General features: G+C 38.5%; 1 protein-coding gene across 4 annotated transcripts in view; it reads right to left on the bottom strand.

Moving 5' to 3' along the window:
* Positions 1-23563, bottom strand: part of LOC121429694 (disks large homolog 1-like) — an 88230-nt gene extending 64667 nt beyond the window's left edge. For 2 of the 4 annotated variants that reach the window (XM_041626856.1, XM_041626857.1), the window contains exons 1-2: positions 23193-23563; positions 7076-7213 (exon numbers count right to left, since the gene is read on the bottom strand). In XM_041626856.1, the coding sequence (XP_041482790.1) occupies positions 7076-7213; positions 23193-23324 (270 nt within the window). In that variant the 5' untranslated portion in view covers positions 23325-23563. Of the gene's footprint in view, positions 1-2092; positions 2296-7075; positions 7214-23192 lie in introns of those variants that run through there. The other 2 variants (XM_041626858.1, XM_041626859.1) reach the window with 2 other exon arrangements.
* Between the last annotated feature and the right edge of the window lie 662 nt (positions 23564-24225).

Genomic DNA, 24225 nt, shown 5'->3' with positions numbered 1-24225 from the left:
CAGGCCTGTGAGTGGGGTTTCAAAAAAATAGCTGAAAAAAACTGAAAATTTACCGTACTATTTACTTCTCGTCTTTTGCTTTTTTGAGGTATCTTGCTTATCATGGTGCTCTTGAATGTCTGTATGCGCTCTTTTCAAAGTCGCCAGCTTATATAAGTTTGATTGTGGAAGAAACAGTATATTCAACAGACATTTTGAAAGTCATAGAAATATTTCCAATGATTCAAGAATATAAACAACAAAGTCCAAACTCCAAAGTCAGAAAGTTCAAAACACTTACTTCGTAAACATCCCGAACACTAGACCAAAAGCTTCAGTCTCTGTATTTTGGTTGTTCCGCTGAACTGCGTTGGCTCATTCACCAATACATAGACTGAAAAGCTTGGAGGCCCGTACGTACAGACAACGCATTTTAGCAGTAACTTTAGATCTAACAGTGGAAACCCGATTTTCCACTCATTTTTTGTACATAAAATGTCACATTATGAAAAAGAAATCACATCCATATTTACGAAAAAATGTTTAAAATTCAGAAATATCGTACCTTAGACCGCAGTTACCGCTAATTCCTTTGAAATGATGATCGAAACATTGTTATCTTCGATCCTTTCATTGGTCAACGTAAGTTGCCATCTTGGACGACGTCATCATCCTTACAGACGTATTTACCAGTCGCTACCTATCGCGATTTGTGCCGCTGCTTTGCGCTTGTACATGTTGATGTGCGTGCGTTCGGAACTTGTCGCTCGCATTAATTGGCCAAGAAAGATATCGAAAATTTAATTGGAAAGCCTTGATAAAAGCACAACTCATATCCATTTACCTAGACTTGTTTTCCAGCCGTTTTGGATAAAATAGCGGAATTTTGACTTAGAAAAAACGGAAATGGAACACAGGAAAAAAGCGGAAATTGAAATCGGTCTTAAAAATGAAAATAGCGGATTTCCGCTAAATAGCGGAGATTTCACAGGCCTGTTATATACAAAGTTGGAATTAACTAATTCATTTTCTTTCATTTTTTCCCCCAAGGTTCGTAGAAAGAGTACACATGTACAAAGTAAAAATGAATAAAAGAATCAAGCGATGGAAATATAATAGGACAAATATATTCATATCTGGCTAGGGATTCGAAAACAGATGGCAGCTGCAACCGAGATTCTATGGCAATCGCTCATACATTATTAATGCTGTCGTCTATTGCTCTCTATCCTAGAGAGTAAAAATGTTTAATTTTTTATACAACACAACACTGTTAACTATATGAACCTCACAGAATATGTTTAACAGGTTTAAACAACCATGGTTACTTTCTAGAGAATTAATTGTTGAAAATTGAATTTGGCTTTTTAAAGATTTTAAGCACTGGTTTAAACCATTTAAACAACTACTGAATGGTTTACATTGTAAACAGCATTGCATAAAAAAACTTAAACAGCATTTTTACTGTGATGGGCAAAATTCATCTTTAATCTGATTCCAACCAGGCAGGAGTAACTTATATGTGTGGACTTGTCAAGCAATATTATGCATGAAAATTCTATGTATGTATAGAATAAAACATGATTTTCCAATTCATGTCAAATGTTAAGGGAATTTTTTTTTCATCTTAAAACCAACACCTATGCATACTCTCATATACCTCATTGAGGCCCACTTCCCTTACTTCTCCGACTGCCACTCATCAATGCTATATTACTTCTGGCGATGCAGCATTACTTTCCAAACTTATGGAAAAAAATATCTTTCACATTTAAGCCCTTAAAAATGATTAGTTTTGTCTCCCTGAACCTAGTAACATGTCAAGTCATAAAATATCCACCATCAAAGAGTCCTGGTGACAAGAATATATCTTGACTTATCTCACACAAGAATAATCATGTGAAAATGTCTAGATTGAGAATGAACCAAGACTTTTGCCTGTGAATGGTGCTCATTTAATAAATGAAATACAAAATACAATAATTCACAGCAGGAGGAAAAAAATAAATGAAAACATACAAATCTGAACTTTATCACCACCAAAGCATTGGATACAAACACACCCACACGCTGACACCCCAAAAGACGGAACTTGTTTGAAAGTACGCAATACCTTCCTCCTTGGACACAGCAGTGCCGAAGAAACGTTTACAAATACATGCATCCCGGCAACCGGTTGCTGCACGAGAGAGCTCCCATCATCCGCACACATCCATACTGTATCCGCTCACAGAGCCAAGGAGTAACCCATTCAACGTGTGCTATTCCAACAAGTGTATTGAGGACCGAGCTACCCGTGATCGCTAGGTGGGGGTACTCTGTGTGTGTGCCGATGTCGTGAGTAATAATGTCATTTCAACCTCGTTAAGCGAGTGTGGTTGGCGCTACAGCTGCCTAAACTGTACTGTGCTACGAGCCTCTCGCTTGCTCCCTTATAGTGGCCCTCAACGTTGGGATGATAGTGTTTGCTCCCTAATGGGAAGCAGGGAGGAGTGATAGATTACCAAAAAAGAGGAGTGAGAAGAGGATTGATAGAAAGAAATGATAGTGAGAGAAAGAGGGGTGATAGAAAGGACAGAAAAGGTTATGAAGAGAAAATAAAAAAAAGGAAAATAGGCAGATATACTGCAGGGAAAAAGAAAGGAGAGAGTGATGATGCAGTGCACTTAGAGCAAGAGAAGAGAAGAAAAAGAGAAAGAGATGAAAAGAGAAGAGAGACAATAGCTTGAGAAGAGAAAATAGGAGAATCAAAATAGAAAAAAAATAGAGAAAAAGTGATTAAGTAAAAGAGAAATAAAAAGAAGAGAGAAGACAAAAAAGAGAAAAGAAACATACCAGAGGGGAAAAAAAAGAAGAGAAGAAAAAGGATAAGAAGATAGGAGGATTGAAGAGAAGATAGAAGAGAAGAAAAAAGAGTACAGAATAGAAGAAAAGAAAAGAGAGGATGGAGAGAGAGGGGAAGAGAGAGAGAGAGATTGAGATGGGAACAGGTGGTTTTGGAAAAAGACGATTAGATTGAAGCCCTGGAAGTGTACGTCGGCATACAAATGCTAATGTAAGATCGAGACCCTCTTAGCAGAACAGCTTTTGCTGAATTTGCTCCAAGGGTTTTTTTTTTCTCCTTTCAGTTATCAATACAGAAAATGTATTGTGGTAATAGAGGTTGAGTCATGTACATGCTGCTTTTTTCTGCATTTCATATTATAAAAAAAGAGAAATAGAAGCATTCTTTGTATTGGAACAATCAGTAAAAGGAAAATTCTTAGGCTCTGAACTAAATTTTAAGCGACGGTTTGTATTGTTTATTTCATGAACATGAACAACTTTCAATGTTGTCTTGCAAAGTATTTGAGAAAGCTTTGCAAAAGGTAAATTCATGGCTCTGAAATGAATTTTTCATTTCAAGCAACATTCTTTTTTAATTTCATGAATATGAACATTTCTAATTCAACATTGTCCCGCAAAGTATTGAAGAAATCTAGTCATGATAGATGAGGTTCAAATTCAACAATTTGAATGAAATACCGATACTAAAAATTCCACAGCAGGTAATAAAAACGCTCATTAAATTCACATAGTCCTGTTTCTATTTTTGGGGGAGACGAATGCTACCTTGGCCTAAGAGGAGAGGTCAAGTTGAGGTGTGCACTTTTTAAAGAAAACTATTGCATTGCTATCTTTTTCTTACGTTGCGATCTCAATGAAACCAGAAATGTGTTTATAATCGCTTATATGCATCATGTGCATGTACAGAAACGTCAAACCCTTTAACAGCCAACTCTTGGGATAAATCTATCGAATTCTAAGCTAAATATAACTCATGTTTGTTTCTTTTCTTCTGGCTATTCCTAAAAACGTCTCACAATCGATCGTACCGATCCTCACTTGTTGATTTACCCTTCGTTTCTTGTGGCCTTCAGGGCAAGCAAGCAAGCATTAAGGCATTACAAATCATCCCATCTTGGTACCAGGATAAGATAAAGAGCAGATCATGCAGAATTCACGTTGTCGGTCGTAGGATGTTTTTATAAAGGTGAATGTTTTTGCTCAGCTTTTTGGGCCAAAGGAAAGATGTTTGACATACATTGATTGGTACAAAGTACAGAAGCATTCATTTTGAAATGTATTTCATATAAAACGCAGCACTCACATCCATTTTGAATTCTGCTTCATTAAAAATACAGTTGCATGTGCTTTGAACTTTGTATAGAAATGTATATGTAGGGTGCTGATTGTCATATCTGAAAATGGTGTTTAAAATCGACATTTCTCAGAAAGTATGGATAAGAGGTGCGATATCTGATTCATGAAAAAAAAGATCCTGAGAATTCCCCTTGAAAATGGTGCACTCACAAATACAAGCTGACAAAATCATCCCGTGTTTGCCTAATATTTCATCCCGACTGTGTTGTTGATTCAGAATGGGTGTTGCTAGGCAACCCGGCTCAGCGCATCCTCCTCCTCCGGCCTCCCCAGAGCCGGCCTGACTTCCAGGGGACGCTGAGCTGGAGATATTCTTTACATGTATACGTGGCAGCCAGAGAAAGTGATTAAATTTGTGTTCTTGCCCGAGTAATGCGTTACTTCTGACATTCTCTTGATCTTGTCTGATTGTTGACATGCCCCACCCTAGCAGCCAAATCCCTCTTTGGTTGTAACCCCCCCTTGCAACCTTATCTCATTATTTCTCATCCTCTTTATATTTTTCACATATGCTCTACTCAAATTAAATCATCCATCTTTTCACAACGTGATGGTAGCAGGGAATAGGAAACTTGCATTTTACTGCATTTTTATTTAAAATCCCCCCCCCAATTTTGGACATCATTCCCTAGCATATTGAACCTCAGTACCTCACATAATTTCAACAAAAAAAAATACAGGCTTATGAGCGATCAATGGAAATACCGGAATCGTCACTGAGCTGATGCTGAGAAAAAGGAATGTCTGTTTTCACAAAGTGACAGCTGGCAATATTCCCATCCATAAACATAATTGACACTATACATGAAAATAGCCCTAATGCCAATAGCACCCATTTTTCTACAGGCTTAAGCGAGTTACAGCTTTTCATTTTTCAGCTTGCCACACTACCTTTCCCAAATGTCAAAAATGTAATCATTATGTTATTCACATCATATTATAATGATATTCAATTTTTCTTGCTGTTTGTGAGCGTTCTTTTTTTGTGGGGGGAAATTCAATAATGAAATCACGTATCAGCCAGAACCCCCAATGAATTTTTCAATATGGCACAGAAAAATCAAACTGAACAAAGAAAGTTCACCATCCAATCAAAAATATCGATCATTCTCAATCTAATTCCACCCTCCTTCCCTTTAAGTTGACCCTAATAGGTCCCAAGAGATCTTCCTTTTAATTCATATTCTCTCTTCTTCGTAATTTGTTTGCCATTTTGACTTCTCCACGGTGATCCGTAAAACGTCGGTACAGAGGAAAGCCGCAAGGCAAAAGCCGGGCAAGGACGTGAAGTTGTCACGATTGGCCCAGATTCTGTTTCTCTTTGCCAATAACGATAGGATTTTGAGCCTCTTTGGGTGTACTTACATTTAAAGGGGATTATTATGGAATAAGTAAAGCAATTACAATGAATTTTTGAGTTCTCAAAGTTCCTTCCTCTTTAATATTAAGAATGAGAATAAAGATGAAAGCCAACTCTTGCTTGTTAGAGGCCTAAACAATTATATATAAAAGAGTAAGAAAAGAAATATGATTTGACATGTCTGGGTTGTAAAATCTGTGTTCAGTCCCATATACATGTATTCCTGTGTGTAGTACATGTGACTGACTGAAAGCATACAAAAAAGAGGTATTTGATCAATTTGAAGATTTTTCACTGTCTTTTTTGAGCGATAACTTTCTACAGTAGATATGAAAGGGTTTGTTATTTTCATTATGATCAGAGTCAACTGCAAATGTACAACATGGGTGTTGGATTGAAACATGGTTTGTAGAATAAATGCTTCCATAGTTCATTTAAAAAAAAGAATTCTTTTAAAAAGATTTTACATAATGAAGAGTGATTTTTTAACTAAAGAATGGATTACTTTCTACAGTAGATGTGGAACTCCATCATGGATAGTAGTGAGAATATTTTTTTTTCAACAGACTTAACCACTTGACTGCTATAGGCTATAATGCGCACTGACCCCCCTGGTTGCTGGTGCTACTGAATGGGACTAACAAGTCAGACCTATTTGGGACTACAACCAACAGCTACTTAGGGGAGAAATTGTAAATAATCACATCACTTTCCTCATCACTATTTCCACTATTTATACAAAAAAATCCTCCCCTTCTGAAACATATCTCTCACTAAATTTATCACTCCTATCGTCAAAATCCTTCCGATGCACTTCTCCACTGCGAGTCGCCATTTTGAACTGAGTACCGTACACTTTCACTATGGAAAAGTGAATACAAACATTTATGAATTACGGCAAAAGTTTTGATAACTTTTGAGGAATAGCGCCATCTGGTGTCCATAGTCTGAAATTTGATATACATGTGCCGTTTTCATAGGGGTATTAACAGTGCAGTGCTGATGCCTTAAATAGAAAATAGGTCAAGCACGTAATATTACGTGCTACGCAGTCAAGTGGTTAAGCATGATCAACATGTATCGTCACCATTACTACCACCACCTTCATCACCTTCATCATAGTTATCACACATTTTCATTACCAGCACCACCACCACGATTAACTTACTAACCATCATCACCACTACTATCATCCTCATCCTCATCATCATCATCACTCATGACGATCATCATCATTACCACCACCACCATCACTAACATCATTATCATCATCAACAACAAAAACATCATCAGTCAATCATCATCATCATCATCATCATCAACAAAAACAACATCATTCATCATCATCATCATCATCACCATCTTTATTACCCTTACCATATCATCATTGTCATCTGCAATCATCATCACCATTATCACCATCCTCCTTCTCTTCATGATACCATTACCCAAACATTTCCATCACATAAGCCCATTGCTCACCTTGCCCTCAAGTAATAATCCACTCAATTGCTTTCATGATATTGCCCTTACCTCTGCTGGTGATACAGTGGACTGTGCCACATAGCTCTGTGTGTTTTCCTTAGGCTGTTCGACGTGGGACCCTACCACTGGTACTAGGCGGGGGTTGCCATCTGTTGGAGGGACTGAGTCATCTGGATAATGGTATTGCTGTGATGGAAGAGAAAACAAACAAAAGTTTTAATATTTGCCAAGATTCAGTAACTCCATAGTATGCATATAATATTTAAAGGGAAAGCACCTGTTGTACGAAGGGTGAAAACATCAAGTTTGAGCTTTCAAGTTCTTCTCGATAACAGATATTATAGTACAAAAAAAAGATACATTGACAAGGATTGCTCTTCAGAGAACCCCCACTCCCCCCCCCCCCAAAAAAAAACCCAGCTGAAATATTCAGGCTAATATTTGTGTGTTGTGTGCAATGGATTTGACTCACATGAAAAATAGTTCATTTCTGATGATCATTTCAGTCATTTCATATTCTTACAGGATAATGAGCACACACAATTTCAGAGGACCTTTAGATCAACATTTTCCCAATAATTTTGGACAATTTCTGCCTCAATGAAAAAATGTGACCAGGGCCCTGTAACGTAAAGCTTAGTGATTAATTTCAGGCTGATTTCTAAAATTAATTGCTATGATCAATTGTAAAAACCAGCTCCACAATCAATCGCTATGCTTTATGTGAAAGGGCCCAAAACATACAAAATGTATTGTTATCGACAAAGGAAGTGAATAAACTTGGAACTACTTTACTCTGGAAAATAATATAAACCAGCTCTGCAAACTTTGCCTTTTGGGGGTTGGTGACCACTGAAATAAGAACTGGCAAGCAAACTAATAATGTCAGCTGCATTTCTCATCACGAGGAACAATTGCAGCTGAAGCAAGAAATCAAATCATATAGCGATTGACCATAGAGGTGGACAGCAGGAGATGATAAGTGTGTGTGGAGGGGGGGGAGGACTCAGGAAATAGAGAGAGTGAGGGTATAGGAACAGACAGTGGTAGCACACTGATCAGGGAGGGGGCGGGGTTATTGGAGGGGGAAAGAAATATTGAGGAAAGGGGGGGGGGGAGAAATAAGGGGGGGAAGAAATAAGGGGAAAAAAGACATAAGGGAGAAAAAAGAAAAGGGGAAAAGGAAAAAAAAGGGGGAAAAGAAATAAAGAAGGGGGGGGTAGTGGAGGGGAAAAAGACTTATTTGGGGTGAGTCAAGGGCACATACTCTGTAATAACTTCATTTTTCAAGATTTTATGAAGGCAAATAGGAGTGGGGGTTGCAAATGCCCCCAATGTCCCCCTGGTGCTGCCACTAGAAAGATATTGATAGAGGAGGGGGGGGGGCGGTAAGATAGAAGAGAAAGGTTATCTGTGAGAAAGTGGGGAAACAATTATTTTATCTGAACAGAGTCTTTCTTATTATCTACTGCAAACTCAAAAACAATGAGTCTGCAATTGATAATAAAAAGGGAGAAATTACAATTCAATGACTGTAAACATTTTTGACAAGAAGAGGTCGATATCAAATCTTTTGTGGGGTTCTGGCAAAAGCAGCAGTTGAAAAAAAAAACACCAAGCATCTTTAAAGTTACCCCTTTTTAGAGTCTACCCCTATCACCTAATATCCAGTACATACTGATAACAAAGATATGATTTCAGACAAGGAAAGTGCAGCAGCTTCTTTCACATGCTCTCTTCCTCAACCCCTCACTCTCAGCAGAAGAGAATCTGGAATGCTGCCCTCTTGTGACTAAAAGCACTATAGTTTCTTGAATGCTCATTTCTGACACTTGTGCACATTTGAGTTATATGTACATTATGTATGGATGGAATCAGGCCACAATTACTACAGAGCAAAAGTGTATTGAGCAAATCAATATTACTGCCCTGGGGAACAAATACGCACATCTGTGGCGGCATTCATTAAAAAAAGAAGGAAAGTGTGACCTAATTCACACACATTATACTTAATTGCTCAGAATGGAATGTAAATTTTAAATGGTGGTATATATGTTTGCAGAGAAAACAGTATTCACTCGCCAAGAGGTGAAGTGGCATCAACTTTTTTTCTACTAATTCATGGAAATTATTCTTGTTTTTATGATGGAATTCATTATTCTTGCCTTTATCATGGTATGACTGATGTTTAGAGTGATTGGCAGCTAATTAACATTGGTTTGACTTTTAAAAAATCTGAGCTAGAAGGACACACTTGTCATCTGTGTCTGTGATATGTTACAAAAATGAAGCCCTGAAAAAATTGTGTTCGAAAATCATTATTTAGTGCTTCAAAAATTGAAATATAAAGTGACCGGAAACACCATCTTAATTTCATCCCATACAGTTATGTGTACTATTTAGGCGTCTATAAGACGCCTATTTACAAAATCGGGGTTTGCCTTGTAGTTTAAGCTTTTCATTCTCAATAATGGTTGTTTTCAGGGTTTATTAGTTCTAATACATGCACTTGTACACATGTTTCATCTTGGTTTGAGAATTTTTTAAATCGGCTGCTCACAAAGTTAAACAATACCTTTAAGATATTGGCAGCTAATTAAAAAGGAAAAAAGGTTACTACTACAACTTGTATGAAATGAAGGTTATGAAGTACAACTTTTTCACACTACATGTAATTCATAACTTGAAAGAAATATCAATCCATACATGCAGAGCTAAATATTTACTTCACATTTATATTTCTGGGGTGTGAGTGGTAAAAAAAAAGAGATCTGAAAAAAGCTGAAGAGTATTGAAAAAGTCTGAAATAGAAAGAGCTCCCATAGTTTTTGTACAGAGGAAAGCTAAAAATAAGCTGAAAAAAATCTGATATCAGCTAAAAGTCTGAACTCTCACACCCTGATATTTCTAATTAGTGAATGAGTAATGTATGCTTGTCAGTTAGCAACCAACTAAGGCCGTAATAACAACAATCGGAAAAAAAACTTTCGAAAAAAGGCACGCCCAATTTGACCTCGCTTCATGATGCGAAGCCAGCTTGAAATCATGATTTGCTCTGAAAAGTTAAGCATGAACAGCACTCCCAGAACTACGTTTTGAATCAACGTTTGAAATCGCTGATTCTGTCCTCGCAATGGAAGCATAAACACACCCTAAATGACTGCATACATCCAATTGTATTTATAGGGACTTAGCAGTAAGGGGCACTGCCTTATCAAACTGTATCAGGAAATCATTATTTTTAAAAATTTCATTTAAAGGCTAGGACATTTAATACATTTGGTCAGTATGGCATTAATATACATGTATGTACTCTTATATTGCTAAATTACTTCAAGCGGGTTTTGAAAATGTTGCAAATGGATTTTCATACCTATTAAGTGATGCACCTAGGGACAAAAGGAAGGACAATATTAATCCGAACGCCTACACTCAATGTATCATTTTCTATCAAAGCAAGACTTGCCCTGCTATTTGCTGAGCACAAAATGTCAAATAGCTTCAGTCCCTGTCGGCAAGCAAACAAGCAATGCAGGCCACTTCATAAATTTAATATCAGATTTCCTAAAGGTAATAACCATGAAAATATCAAATGGCTTGTATATAGTCAGCACAGTAACTTGCTGGTGTTCCAGTAATTGATGTATGCAGTTAAAGGTAATCTCATGTGGAAAGGACGACACGATACTATGCTTTCAGGGTTTTTTGAAGGGGCAACTAACTCCTGCCATATTAAACTTATATGTATTTTAGGGGAAAAAATATGCATTATACTTCAAAATTTGTTCTGATCAGGTGCCAATAAAAATGTAAAAAGTATTACCGAGAGATGCGCTAGATCCAAAATTGAATTCTTACGGCAGAAAAATACCAATTCTGAACTTCAACTTTGAAATAAACCCAATGACAAGTTCACTTTTGCAATATTGGAATATTACATGATGCTACAGTCTAAGTCACATTGGAGAGCTTTCGTTTTCTGAGACGAGCCATGTGGACGTACGAGATTAAGGGATTTTGGGAGCACTGTGCATGCGCGAAGTATTCTGTGCCGATCCTTCTCGTTCACTGCCCAAATCTGTGACTCGTATTTGAAGGTTTTGACGTTCGCTGTCATAGTGCTCGAACGAGCGCTTGATCGTGCATGATGACGTCATCCAAGCTTAGCAAAAATGAATGAAGCCGCATCAACACTTGACTTTCGTTGATTCAGCAGGGCTGGTAAACTGCAAATTACTGCTTGTTACCAGCTTTTCCATGACATTTAGTGTGTCCTGTTTTCAGACACTACATATCCGATAGGTAATTGATGTTCTATTTAAAAGGAAAACTGGGTTTGGGGGGGTTTTGCGCAAGAGTGCAAGTGTTGCACCCTCAGTCGCCCCACTGGTTCGTAGGCTGATGCTGCGCCTGACTCTCCGGCCGAGCATCGGCCCACGGCCCGCTCGCTATCATGCTGGTATATGCTGTGGTCTGGTACGGGCCCAGTACGGGTACGTCGATTAAGTCGAAACTGTTTTCATCAATGTACGAACGTGATACTGAACGAGCGGTGTCACCACTTCCGGTGAACGAGGAATACGTTGCAGTCGCAGACAATCGAAATCTCTCTATTATTGACCCTGAACACCAATGCTACAGACCAGGGGGGTGTTTCACAAAGATTTAAGTATGACTTAAGTCACACTTAAATGCCGACGTGTACATGATATCCAACGCGCGATCTTATTGATAGATACGAAGTAGTGCGCGTCCTCATGACAGGATCTGACCAATGCGGTCAAGCCTTTCATACCATATGCAACTTGGTATTTAAGTGCGACTCTAAGTCATACTTAAATCTTTGTGAAACACCCCCCCAGTGGTGCAAAGAGCCACAAATTTTGAGGGGGCTAGATACATGTATGGCATATCGAGCAAAATGTATTTAAAGTTGTGAGTGAGCAAAGGAAGCGAGTAAAAATCATAAATGTTGATATTTTTAGTACAAAAACAATATAATCTGTGATAGATTTTTATATAATATTTAGAAGTTTTTCTCTTTCCTTTCCTTATTTTCTTGGTCATAATATTTTTCATTTTATTTATTTTTTTTTTTTTTTTTGGGGGGGGAGGCGAGTGCCACCAAGCCCCCCCCCAATCTGCACGCCACTGCTATAGACAGACTTCAATGGATAAGTATGGATGGGTGTAAGAAATGAATAACAATACCTTTTCACACCACAATAAAACTGATGTGTAAAATAATTTTTCCACAGTATGAACATGCTATACAAAAAACAAACATCTTTTATGGCAAGATGGATGGGGGAAATTAATAGAACTAAGATACTTTTTCACACCACAACAAAACTAATGCCCATTTAATGTTTTTCCTATTGTATGAACATGCTATACAAGAAGCATCTTTATAACAGGGAAGATGGATGGAGAAATTAATAGAACGTCAGTGACCAGGTGACGCACTATGTGTCATTCAGGCTTGAGTTTCATCTTTCTCTCCATCTCCTTCCTCCCTCTTGGAGGTATTAAGGAGAAGGTGAGATTTCTTGGAAAGATATCAAGATAATCAAGGTCCTTGTAATTATCTATGCTACTTCTAAACCAGAAGTCACATGTAGACACTGTACTAGCTAACCTCCCATAATACCTCCGTTTTCACTGTCACAATTTGCGCCACAATTGAAACGGTGGTCTTAATCGTGGAGTAATGATAGTTTTTGTATCAGATCCTATCAGACCATTCATGGCAAATCGTATTGATTATAGAAAAATTGTAACAGTTCAAAAATTTTGCGATCGTGGCGTTGGTATTGGATCACACGACAGTGGGAATGAAGTACAAGTCAAATAATCACCTCGCTCAAAAGATTTTGAATTAATTAGGTTGAAAACAATTCAGTGGTTCCAAGGGATTTTACATACATAGAGGCATCTGCAGAGGGTAACCATTGCAAAACTTTAATGATTAACTGCACACACATGTACCATGGGCCATGGATATATGGAAGTACGGAGTTTCGCAGAATTGTAAAAACTGAATAAATCATGAGATCTATTAAAACAACTTACAGATTTTAAAAATCCTTTTGGTACCATACCTGTATGGCATGAATTTATTAAATGATTCATAACACAGATTATTTATTTATTTATTTCATTTATTTATTCATTTATTCATTATTTATTTATTCAGTTTTCTTTAAAACAGGGTAGTCCTTTCAGTGCCCAAAGGCCTGTGTTACATAAGAGCCCTGTATACATAGAATGATTTACAAAATAAATGAATTACAATTGATATAAAGCAAAATACAATTTACACAAACAAAATTACATAAAATATCAATGCTATCACATTAAATTAATTGAAATAAATTAAAAACAAACCTAGATTAAATAATAATATGCAACATTTATATAGCGCTTAATACAAATGTTTCTAAGCGCTGCATACTATTACCCCGGCTTTAGCACGGCTACCCTGATCGGGCGCCTCGAGCATTCAAGGAATTCCTTCCTACCGGGTACCCATTTACTACACCTGGGTCGAGAGTGGCAAATGTAGATAAACGCCTTGCCAAAGGGCGCTAGTGCTGCGGTGGGATTTGAACCCCGGACCTTGTGGTTCAAAGTCCAAAGACTTATCCACTGAGCCACAACACCTCTAAAAGACATTTAAAATACAATGAATACTATAATCATTTCTTTACCATGTCATGGATAATGTGGATCAAAGTGCTATTTTTTCTTCTTATGCTGCATATAATGCATTGTCAAATTTGATGAAATTAATCAACCGATTTTTAGTGAATATGCAAGAATCTTTAAAATTGAAGTAAGCAGACAGAAGAAGAAAACCTCCATGCCCTTTTCTTCTTTTAAAGCGATGACTCAAACTATATTTATTATCATAATACCAACAGCATACACCTATTATCAGTTTCCTTGAATTAGATGAGTAACTGAAAGTGTGCAGGTTCAGAAATCCATATCTTTGTGCATCATCCTCAAGCCATTGTTTATGCTATGGACTCCCTTTAGAATGCTCATGTTTATGCTCATGTTAATTACAAGTGCTCCATTATCGATCGACTAGCAAGCAATCACAGACGAGGGGCTGGCTCTTGGTGTTGAAGGGGAAAGTTCCTTCGTAGAGGATGAGACTAACTTTATGTTGAATTGTTTTAAGTCAATGAAAGGAGTTAAACAAAGAGAAGATAGTAATTACAGTTTGGTTGAAAATATGAATGTTGGTGAAAAGTAACAGAGGTAAAGTCTTAAGACTCAATTTTATCTGTGCTTATTTTTTACTGAGAAGAAATTCAATTCGATCATACAAAATTTCTAATTTGTTTTTCAAATGTCTTTTTTTAATTGTATTTTATACTGTGAAATGGGAAAAAAATCCATATAAATCAAAGTATTAAAAACTGCCTTGAAAAGATAATTATAATGACAATGAATAGAAAAAATATATATTTGAAAGCACACATGTATGGAAATTTGATCAAAAATTCTGATAGCCATTCCATAGCCTAATTAGAGGCTTGTTCTAAATTTGGACTTAATTAGTGGCCTCTCATCGGCTTTGCAAATTAATAATTCATACAGCAGTCTAGAAAGAATATACATGTAAATTGACCATGGTCCTTCTTGTTCATTGCCCAGGAGAATTTTGGATGAGGTACTTTTCTTTTAAGTCCAGCATTGCCATTTGCAAAGGAGAGAGGGAGGAAAGCCTTATATGTAGAAATGCATTGCAGATTTACTTTTTCTTTTTGTGAGATATTATTTTGACTATGTTCATTTTTATGTAACTTTTCAGAATTTTCATAATTGTATTTCTAATCATCATCGCTGTCAAGACCACTATTAAAACTATTTTTACTTTTTATCAATCCTATGACTATAATCTATATCCGGATATCATTTGTATTGATGATGATAATGGTGATAATGATGATGTTGGTGGTGATGATGATGGTGATGATGATGATTATGATGATGGTGATGGTGATGATGGTGATGATGATGGTGATGAGAATGAGGGTGATGATGATATTTGAGATTGCTGAATGATAAAATAGATGATGGTGATGGTTATGATATTGGTGATAATGCTAGATCATTGTGTTGATAACAATAGTTGTAATATTAGTGATGATACTCCTGGGGAGCGTTTCATGAAAGGACTTGTCAGACGTTCTATCCGACAAGTCACATTTTATCCGACAGTTACTATAGTAACAGTGCCTCTCAGCCAATCAGAATCAAGGAAAGATGTCAGATCTGACAACTTGTCAGACAAAAATGTTGATGAAACGATCCCCCGATGATAATCATTGGCATTACAACCCTTCGTAATATAAATAGCAAAACATGGATCACTGAAACATCCTAAATTCAAGAATAAGAAAAGTATTTTTTGATAAGTGCCGACTAACTTGTGATGTCTCTGAAGATCTTCATTCCAATCAACCCAGATTTTTACAGGTTTATTAAAAACACCCATTGACCAAATTTTTCATCATTAACTGCTTGCCTACGAGTTCAATCTAACCAAAACATCACCGCGCAATAAAATGCATTATGCATTAAGCGGACATGTAATGACAGTGTCCCCCAATGACATCCCCATTCGCTTGAAATTATACCGCGCAAAATCGTTACAGTCCCGCATCATTGACTTTAGTGGGTGGCATGGTCAAGTCATGCATACATGTATCTAGAGTAATGGAGGAGTTAATCTACCCCTTTTCAACTTCAAATTTAAAGATTACTTGTGGATAAGTCTGGGATAAAATTGAATGTTAAATGGGCAATACTCTGAGAGGAATTTAAAGCAAGAGAACTTGAAAACTGCCGACATAACTAATCAAAGAAGACAGTAATTGGAATACTAGCACACAAAATATTGTTGCTTTGCTGCTTGGCGAAAGTATGAATTAATGCGTTCATCAGTAGTTTTCTACAATACCTTTCTCTTCAAATCATGACTAGAGTGCAAAATGGATGAGGTCGGGAATAGGGGTTGAGAGAAGGGGAGGAAGGAGGTTGGAAGAGGGGGAGGAAGGGGGTTTGGAGGATGCGGGTTGAGAGAAGGGGAGGAAGGGGGTTGGAAGAGGGGGGGGAGGGGGTTAGGAGGATGGGGTTGAGAGAAGGGGAGGAAGGGGGTTGGAAGAGGGGAGGAAGGGGGTTGGGAGGATGGGGTTGAGAGAAGGGGAGGAAGGGGGTTGGAAAAGGGGAGGAAGGGGGTTGGGAGGATGGGGTTGAGAGAAGGGGAGGAAGGGGGTTGGAAGAGGGGAGGTAGGGGGTTGGGAGGATGGGGTTGAGAGAAGGGGAGGAAGGGGGTTGGAAGAGGGGAGGAAGGGGGTTGGGAGGATGGGGTTGAGAGAAGGGGAGGAAGGGGGTTGGAAGAGGGGAGGAAGGGGGTTGGGAGGATGGGGTTGAGAGAAGGGGAGGAAGGGGGTTGGGAGGATGGGGTTGAGAGAAGGGGAGGAAGGGGGTTGGGATGATGGGGTTGAAAGAAGGGGAGGAAGGGGGTTGGGAGGATGGGGTTGAGAGAAGGGGAGGAAGGGGGTTGGGAGGATGGGGTTGAGAGAAGGGGAGGAAGGGGGTTGGGATGATGGGGTTGAGAGAAGGGGAGGAAGGGGGTTGGAAGAGGGGAGGAAGGGGGTTGGGAGGATGGGGTGGAGAGAAGGGGAGGAAGGGGGTTGGAAGAGGGGAGGAAGGGGGTTGGGAGGATGGGGTTGAGAGAAGGGGAGGAAGGGGGTTGGAAGAGGGGAGGAAGGGGGTTGGGAGGATGGGGTTGAGAGAAGGGGAGGAAGGGGGTTGGGAGAATGGGGTTGAGAGAAGGGGAGGAAGGGGGTTGGAAGAGGGGAGGAAGGGGGTTGGGAGGATGGGGTTGAGAGAAGGGGAGGAAGGGGGTTGGAAGAGGGGAGGAAGGGGGTTGGGAGGATGGGGTTGAGAGAAGGGGAGGAAGGGGGTTGGGATGATGGGGTAGAGAGAAGGGGAGGAAGGGGGTTGGAAGAGGGGAGGAAGGGGGTTGGGAGGATGGGGTTGAGAGAAGGGGAGGAAGGGGGTTGGGAGGATGGGGTTGAGAGAAGGGGAGGAAGGGGGTTGGAAGAGGGGAGGAAGGGGGTTGGGAGGATGGGGTTGAGAGAAGGGGAGGAAGGGGGTTGGAAGAGGGGAGGAAGGGGGTTGGGAGGATGGGGTTGAGAGAAGGGGAGGAAGGGGGTTGGGATGATGGGGTTGAGAGAAGGGAAGGAAGGGGTTGGAAGAGGGGAGGAAGGGGTTGGAAGAGGGGAGGAAGGGGTTGGAAGAGGGGGAGGAAGGGGGTTGGAAGAGGGGGAGGATTGGGGTTGGGAACTTGAAATAGGGGGAAGAAGAAGGAAGGGGATAACAAGGAAGAAATGAGTACGAGAAGAGGAAAGGAATAGCAGAGATGGGGCAAGGAAAACCGAGACAACAGACGAAGGATATCATCCTCTTGTGAAACATCCCAAGATTGTCAAAACTGTAAACAATGCTACATTCCAATGACACGAGTCACTGCCAAGATTAGTACTTTCCACATTCCAGAATGCTTCACAATGTGACATTAACATGGAATTAAAGGGGCTGTCAGTCACCCCTTGGTCCTGTAACACATCGACGAGCAACTGATCCTACACTTGAATTCCATGATTGATTGTACATTTTCGTCAACTGTAATCAATCGTGAAAAATGTACTACTATCATTGCTAAGCCTTGTGTTGTGGGAGCCTGGACATTTTAGCCAGCAGATACCAAAATATCATGGCAAGCCGTTTCTTTCCATTTAATACTTAAACTTTTTTTTTTAATTCAAATTTTCATATCAAATCAGATTTTTGTGACCAAGGTTTAATTTATTTGTATAAAAAACCTTTTGCATTGTTAACAAATGATAATTCTTAATATCAAGAATAAGGATTAATGAGTAAATTGGTGTACTATACATATGTCGGACACGCATGCTTAAATATGACGGCCCCTTTAAAACACAAACTGCATGGGGAAGTTTATTTGACACTATTTTTAAAAACTTGTCCTGCTTTTAGATGCACAAACTAATTGAATAATGTGTATGATACCTGTGTGTAAGTTAACACAGGGATATGGAAGGACCATTCGCATGTAACAGAGGATCGATAACGATTTATGTCTCATGATGAAAAATTGCATTAAAGATAAATGAAAGTAGTTGCAGTAAACACTGAATTCAGGAAAGTCTGTAAAACCAGGCTGAATTGTCACCATCATTGAGGATATAGATCTGATACAGTTACATAAACTGAACTTTGTGAAATCTTGAAATCTACGCTGAAAAATGTTCACACTGAAGATCACCAACACAGATAAGCACACATGGGACAATGTATTAGTATTGCTTTGAATGTCGGCCCGACGCTTGACCCGAATCCAGTGCTTAGGCCTATTTGCTAATTTCTCAGCAATTACACAATTTCTTGCAGAATTCTTTGGCACATATTTTTTATCTATACAAACAGACACTTTGGTGGTCATTTCATTGGATTCTGTACAAACTCATTTTGAAATCGTTACCACAACTGGCATTTATCTTCAATACCATTCAAATGAGAAAAATATCTGATATCCATACATCGCATGATATACCAATTCTAGAGCAGGGTAGGGTTCCAGTTGTCAATAATAATGTTATGATTTGTTCCTTACTAAATATGTTTGTTCATCACACTGAAACTTAATTTATAAGGGCTTGAGTGAAAATTGCAGATAAATATTGTTACTATTGTGCCAAGGGAGAGAGGAAGAGGAGGATGGAGAGGGAGAGAGAGAGAAAAAAAAGAATGGAGAAGAGAGAGAAAAAAGAATGGAGAAGAGAGAGAGAGAGAGGAGGGATCTAATAAATAAATATGATATCACTGTTCTAGAATGTCAACTTCCACTTTACAATGACCTCAATAAGTCAATGAAGAAGGCCAAGGGTCATGAAAGGCAGTACCATTATGACATCACAACCAGACATAAGTCTAGTTCAGCTAGTCTGAAGAATAATGGTTTCCTTATATACAAATTGACAATAGTGCACAGAAAGCTCTCTTTTTTTGCAAAAAAAAAATCTGCTTTTTACTCATGAGCCTTGCCAATTCTTGAACTCCTTCATGGAGTCAAGTTGTTATATCGTTGAAGAAAATATAGTCTTTGAGATAGAACAAAGGAGGCTTTTTTGAAAATATATGAAGTGGTCAGTGGAGTAAAATAAACTCCTCATCCGGGGGGGGGCCACTTACATTGACGAGTGGATACCATGCGCGACCAAAAAAACACGTAAAAAGGATGTCTTTTTCACGATAGGGCACGTTACGTACGTAACGTGAGAAGGGTGTCAAAAACACAAAAATAATGAAAAAAAGGGTATCTATTTCGCTAGGAAAATTACGTGTTTAGGGTCGAATTTGCGGGGATGATAAAACAAAATTAAAATGTTTTATAAAGGATGTCCTTTTGCCCCAACACTACGTGTTTAGAGTCCGATTTGCACGAGGTGTAGAAGGTGGGGTCGTACTAAACCAAATAAGGTAAAGCCGACGACCGAAGGACCCGTAACAATAAAACATTCCTGTACTTGTTTAGGGGTTCATTTCAGGGAATATTTGCCATGAGTATCGTTTTGTTTCCAATACTTGTTAAGGGTAGGGTTTCACACGCCAATACTTGTTAAGGGGTGCATTTTCAGAATATGGAAATTACGTGTTTAGGGTGCTTTTCGAGACCCCATGGTCGCGCATGGTATCCACTCGTGAATGGAAGTGGCCCCCCCCGGGCTCCTCATTACACTTGAAATGTGCAGACATTGGAAACAACTGAAGTTTCCTGGAAAATAGGGTGCAGGCGAACCATTTAAAGGTTGGGAAGCAAGTTGAATTGCTATATACTTCATCTTAGATTCAAAATCAAAATGATTAATTCTGCTGCCAACTCTAAATTTGACTGGTGGTAAGCTTTTCACCATTATATCTATGTACAATGATTTTGTGATAGGGGTAGCGGGTTGCCATCATACTGTTAAAACTTCAAATAAACATTGATCTTCACCATCTCAGTGTTGCATTTTGCTGGGAAAATATCAAAGGAATTTTAACTTTTCCTTTAATTTTGTTGAAGTATTTCCTAAAACAGGTCTTGAGAGTCCTGCCTAAGAAACCACATTGTGGTCCATTGACTTCAATTCCGATTATGGTTAAGAAATAATTGAAATAAAGATTGCCAAGCAAAATACTCCAGAGAACAAGACCATTGTTCTATGTTAAGGAGATGTGACAAGATAAGCAGTATGTTGTATTTGGTAGAGTAGCCTCAAAAGAAAGAAAAAATCCCAAATGAATTTCAAAAGTTAGTTTATGAAGTGGTTTTCTGGAACACAATGTATACCATGCCTATACTGCAAAAGGAAAAGTACTTCCCCTAAATTCTTATGCAAGAGCTCAGTCAACACGGCTGTTCAATCATTGGGTTGTCCGCATATATCATCGAAAGGCGTGAAATTCCTAAACAGCCTAGAACGGAGAGATGGGGAGTGTCGGCAGCAAAAGGGTGCTTCAAAACTGCCAATAATCAATGATGCTCTAATAACGATGGCACCATGGCCTGTCAGCAGATAACACTAAAACACATGAGATTCAGACAAAATAGAGACATGGTACAGGCGCTTTCAGACCACACACTTAAAAACCAAAAATATGTGGTATTTTTGCAAGCGTGAAAGCATATTATTTGTAATGCCCCCCAAGAAAAAATACCTGCTCATGGAAATGACCACATAAGTAGGACATTTATCAAAATTGTAAGAACATTCGCAGGGATTTTCCAAGGTTTCATGTATTTTTGCAGTGTGAAAGCAAATTACAATTCCATCACACAGATATATTGGGCACAGGTGCCATTTGGCGCTTGGGTTGAGCTACTCAGACCAGAATTCAAATGGAGGTGCCGTGGCCGAGTGGTCTAAGGCGCCTGGCTATACATGGAAAAGTCTGGGGTTCGATCCCTGGCCGCGGCAGCTATGCCCGCGAGCAAGGCATTAAATCTACAAGGCTCTTTTTTTTCTGCTTTCAAATAAATGGAAATGCTATATGCATTATTGGTAACTAGGCGTGAACTTGTTTTATAAAAAAAGAAAAAAAAAATTGCTCACAACTATGACACCGTTCTCATTATGCTTTCTAAAACTAGTTAACTGGATACCAGTTCAGGAAACCAGCTTGGAAGATCGCTTTGCTAGCGTTCCCATTTGATCACACGAAAGTGGTTTTCAAAATCACTTCACGTAAAGCGATCTTGTTGCTATGGAAACACTCTCAGTGGAGTGATACGTTTTACGCAAATTCCAAACTGCAGCATTGGCATTCTACACCTGTCGTGTGGAGTAGCACGCTCAAAATGTGCGAAGATCGCTTCCCAAATAATGGTTGTGTCCTCACACTAAAACCAGTTTAACAAGGCAAAGCGATCTTGAATACATTGCATGGTGGTTTTATGAACCAGTTTGGAAGGTCGGTTTCAAGATCGCTTCAACCGTTCTCATTACACGTTTCAACTAAACTAGTTTCTGGTAAACTAGTTTTAGGAAGGTAGTGAGAACGGTGTCTTAGAGAACTTACCCTGTATAAGTACCTGTTCAGGTGGGTGCTGAAAAAGTGTATTTGAGGTTGAACAAGTTCTTGTAAATTTACAAGTAATTGAATGAAAGAGTGGGTCTGCATGCAAACACCTAAATGTTATTTTTACATTTTATAATAATTTATATGTTAATTCATATTTGCAAAGATGGAATAAATCTCATTTTCACATAGAAAGTCAATGAGGTGAAAGAAAATGCACTCCTCCAATATTTTTGCTTGGTTTTCTTGAAAAGGTTGTACATTTAGTATATGGGGGCATTACCTTTTTTGTTAATTGGAAGTAAGTTGACCTTAAATGTACACCAAGTTTTTCTATATCTAATATATTTCATTTCCCGAAAGACAAAGGGGATCAAACTATAGTATCAAATGAAAAAAAAACATCGGGTTCAATATAAAAATACATTTACACAGATTGCAAAATGCAGGAAAAACTTTTCACTTTGACAAAAGGAGTAAAAGCAATAAGATGCCTGAAGTTTAATTTTCCCTTATTCGTATTAGTGTGTTTCCCCACAAAACAAATGAGCCATTCCTTCAATAAAACTACTATCAATGATATTAGGTACATTTGAAGATGACAAATGCACTCTGACAAGGTCAATATATAGATGCATAGGCTTTGGGAACATTTTGGGCTAATGATTATTTGATGCTATTAGCAAGGGATAACTGAACAAGAAATGGAGAGAGCATCAACCAACTTCTGAGCTGCCGCCAAAAAAAAATTGTGACATGCAAAGGGTAACATTATCATTCAATAAAATGTCAATGACAAACAACCAGACCCCATCCCCCCCAAAAAATAGAGAAATCATACAGTTACAATTACTCATCAAGCTAAAATGGCTTCATTGGAAAGAACATTTTCAATGAAAGAAATGTTCCATCAACAAGATTGTCTTAAAGAGAAATGCCAGTATTTGCAGTAAACACTGATTTCATGAGAAAGTCTGTAAAACCAGGCTTAATTGTCAGAATATCATCGAGGATCTAGATCTGGTACAGTTACATAAACTGAACTTTGTGAAATCTTCAAATCTAAGCTGAAAAACTTTCACACTGAAGATCACCAACACAGATAGGCACACGTGGGACAGTGTATTATTATTGCTGGAATAAAGACCAGACGGAAGTGACCGAATCTGCGCTTATTTTGCTTATTTCTAAGCAATTACACAATTTCTCCCAGAATCTTTTGGCACATATTTTTTATTCATACAAACAGACACTTGGATGGTCATTATATTAGATTCTGTAAAAAGTCATTTTGAGATCGTTACCAAAACTGGAATTTATCTTTAAACTGCCATGGTCTCCTAATCCTATAAAAATATGGATATGTACTTTTTATGACTGAAATAAATTTAAATTGAATTGAGTTTACTTTACATTTTGTTTTGTTTATATATTTTGAAGACTGTTTTGTATTTTATCATGGTATAACAAAATGAAATAAAAGAGGGGAAATATTTACATTTTTATCCTTCTTGCAGCCGAACAAGCTCATGACGCACTCGCAGGGAAACCATGCTCCGGGCTGCGATTCGGGGCTGTGAACCACACGTGTGTGGACACTCCCGCGATTATCTAGTGTTGCGCTCCACATGATGAAATACACTGCTTGATCTTCGTGAATCCAAGACGATAGTTTATATGGAATTATATATATCCTTTATATTCCGCAAAATATGGTATAAGCGATGCTTCAATTCTAAAGTTATTCATAAATGAAATAAGCACAGAAATCAACTTTTATAATAACTGATGAGCTTTCAGACAAGACCTTGATTCCTCTTTTCTAGTAGAGCTTTTCCTGAAGAACCAAATCAAACAATGTCCAGGAGATGTTAACTTTATTCAATATGAGAAAAAGGAATATTCATGAGTCGAAGAACTAAAATGCTACCTGCCATTAATGGTCACAAACACATGTATCACAAGTCATTAACATATGAAAGGACCAGCAATATCCTCTGAAATGCAAAAATTAATTTGTGTCTGCCCTCCAGGGAGACGTCAACGCAGGGGGGATGAAGGAGTATGTTCACTAGTATCCACACACGTGTATTAGGAATGTACATCGGACGCAGGTCACACGATGGTCTGATACCGCGTTTTATGACGATGAGAAAAAGTAGTTCAAGCGACCATGCATATCACGAGGCTTTCACAAGATGCAGTTGTTTTTCTTTCTTGTGTTCCTTGTCTGTGAACCCTGCTTGCTCGTGGAGAAAACTGGTGCCACACTCCTGTGGGCGACTGTCAGTTGGCATGTGAGTGAGCGAATTAACAATCTGTCAACCTCCTGTTGCCATGGAAACGTGATGATGGTGAATCGTTAAGGAGACTTTGCTGGGTATATTCTAACAAGGGGGACAGAAATGCTTTCGCCAGCTGAACTTCATGTATAGTAGATTTGCTCCGCGAGTCATATGCGTTAATGATGTCACGCATTTACGTGGAGAGTACAGTGGGGATGTTACCAGCATTTAATGCAGGGAGACGTT

The sequence above is a fragment of the Lytechinus variegatus genome, chromosome 16, assembly GCF_018143015.1.
Source record: "Lytechinus variegatus isolate NC3 chromosome 16, Lvar_3.0, whole genome shotgun sequence".
Classification (NCBI taxonomy): Eukaryota; Metazoa; Echinodermata; class Echinoidea; order Temnopleuroida; family Toxopneustidae; genus Lytechinus; species Lytechinus variegatus.
The sequence above is the reverse complement of the archived record's forward strand: the minus strand, read 5'-3'. Positions and strand labels throughout refer to the sequence as shown.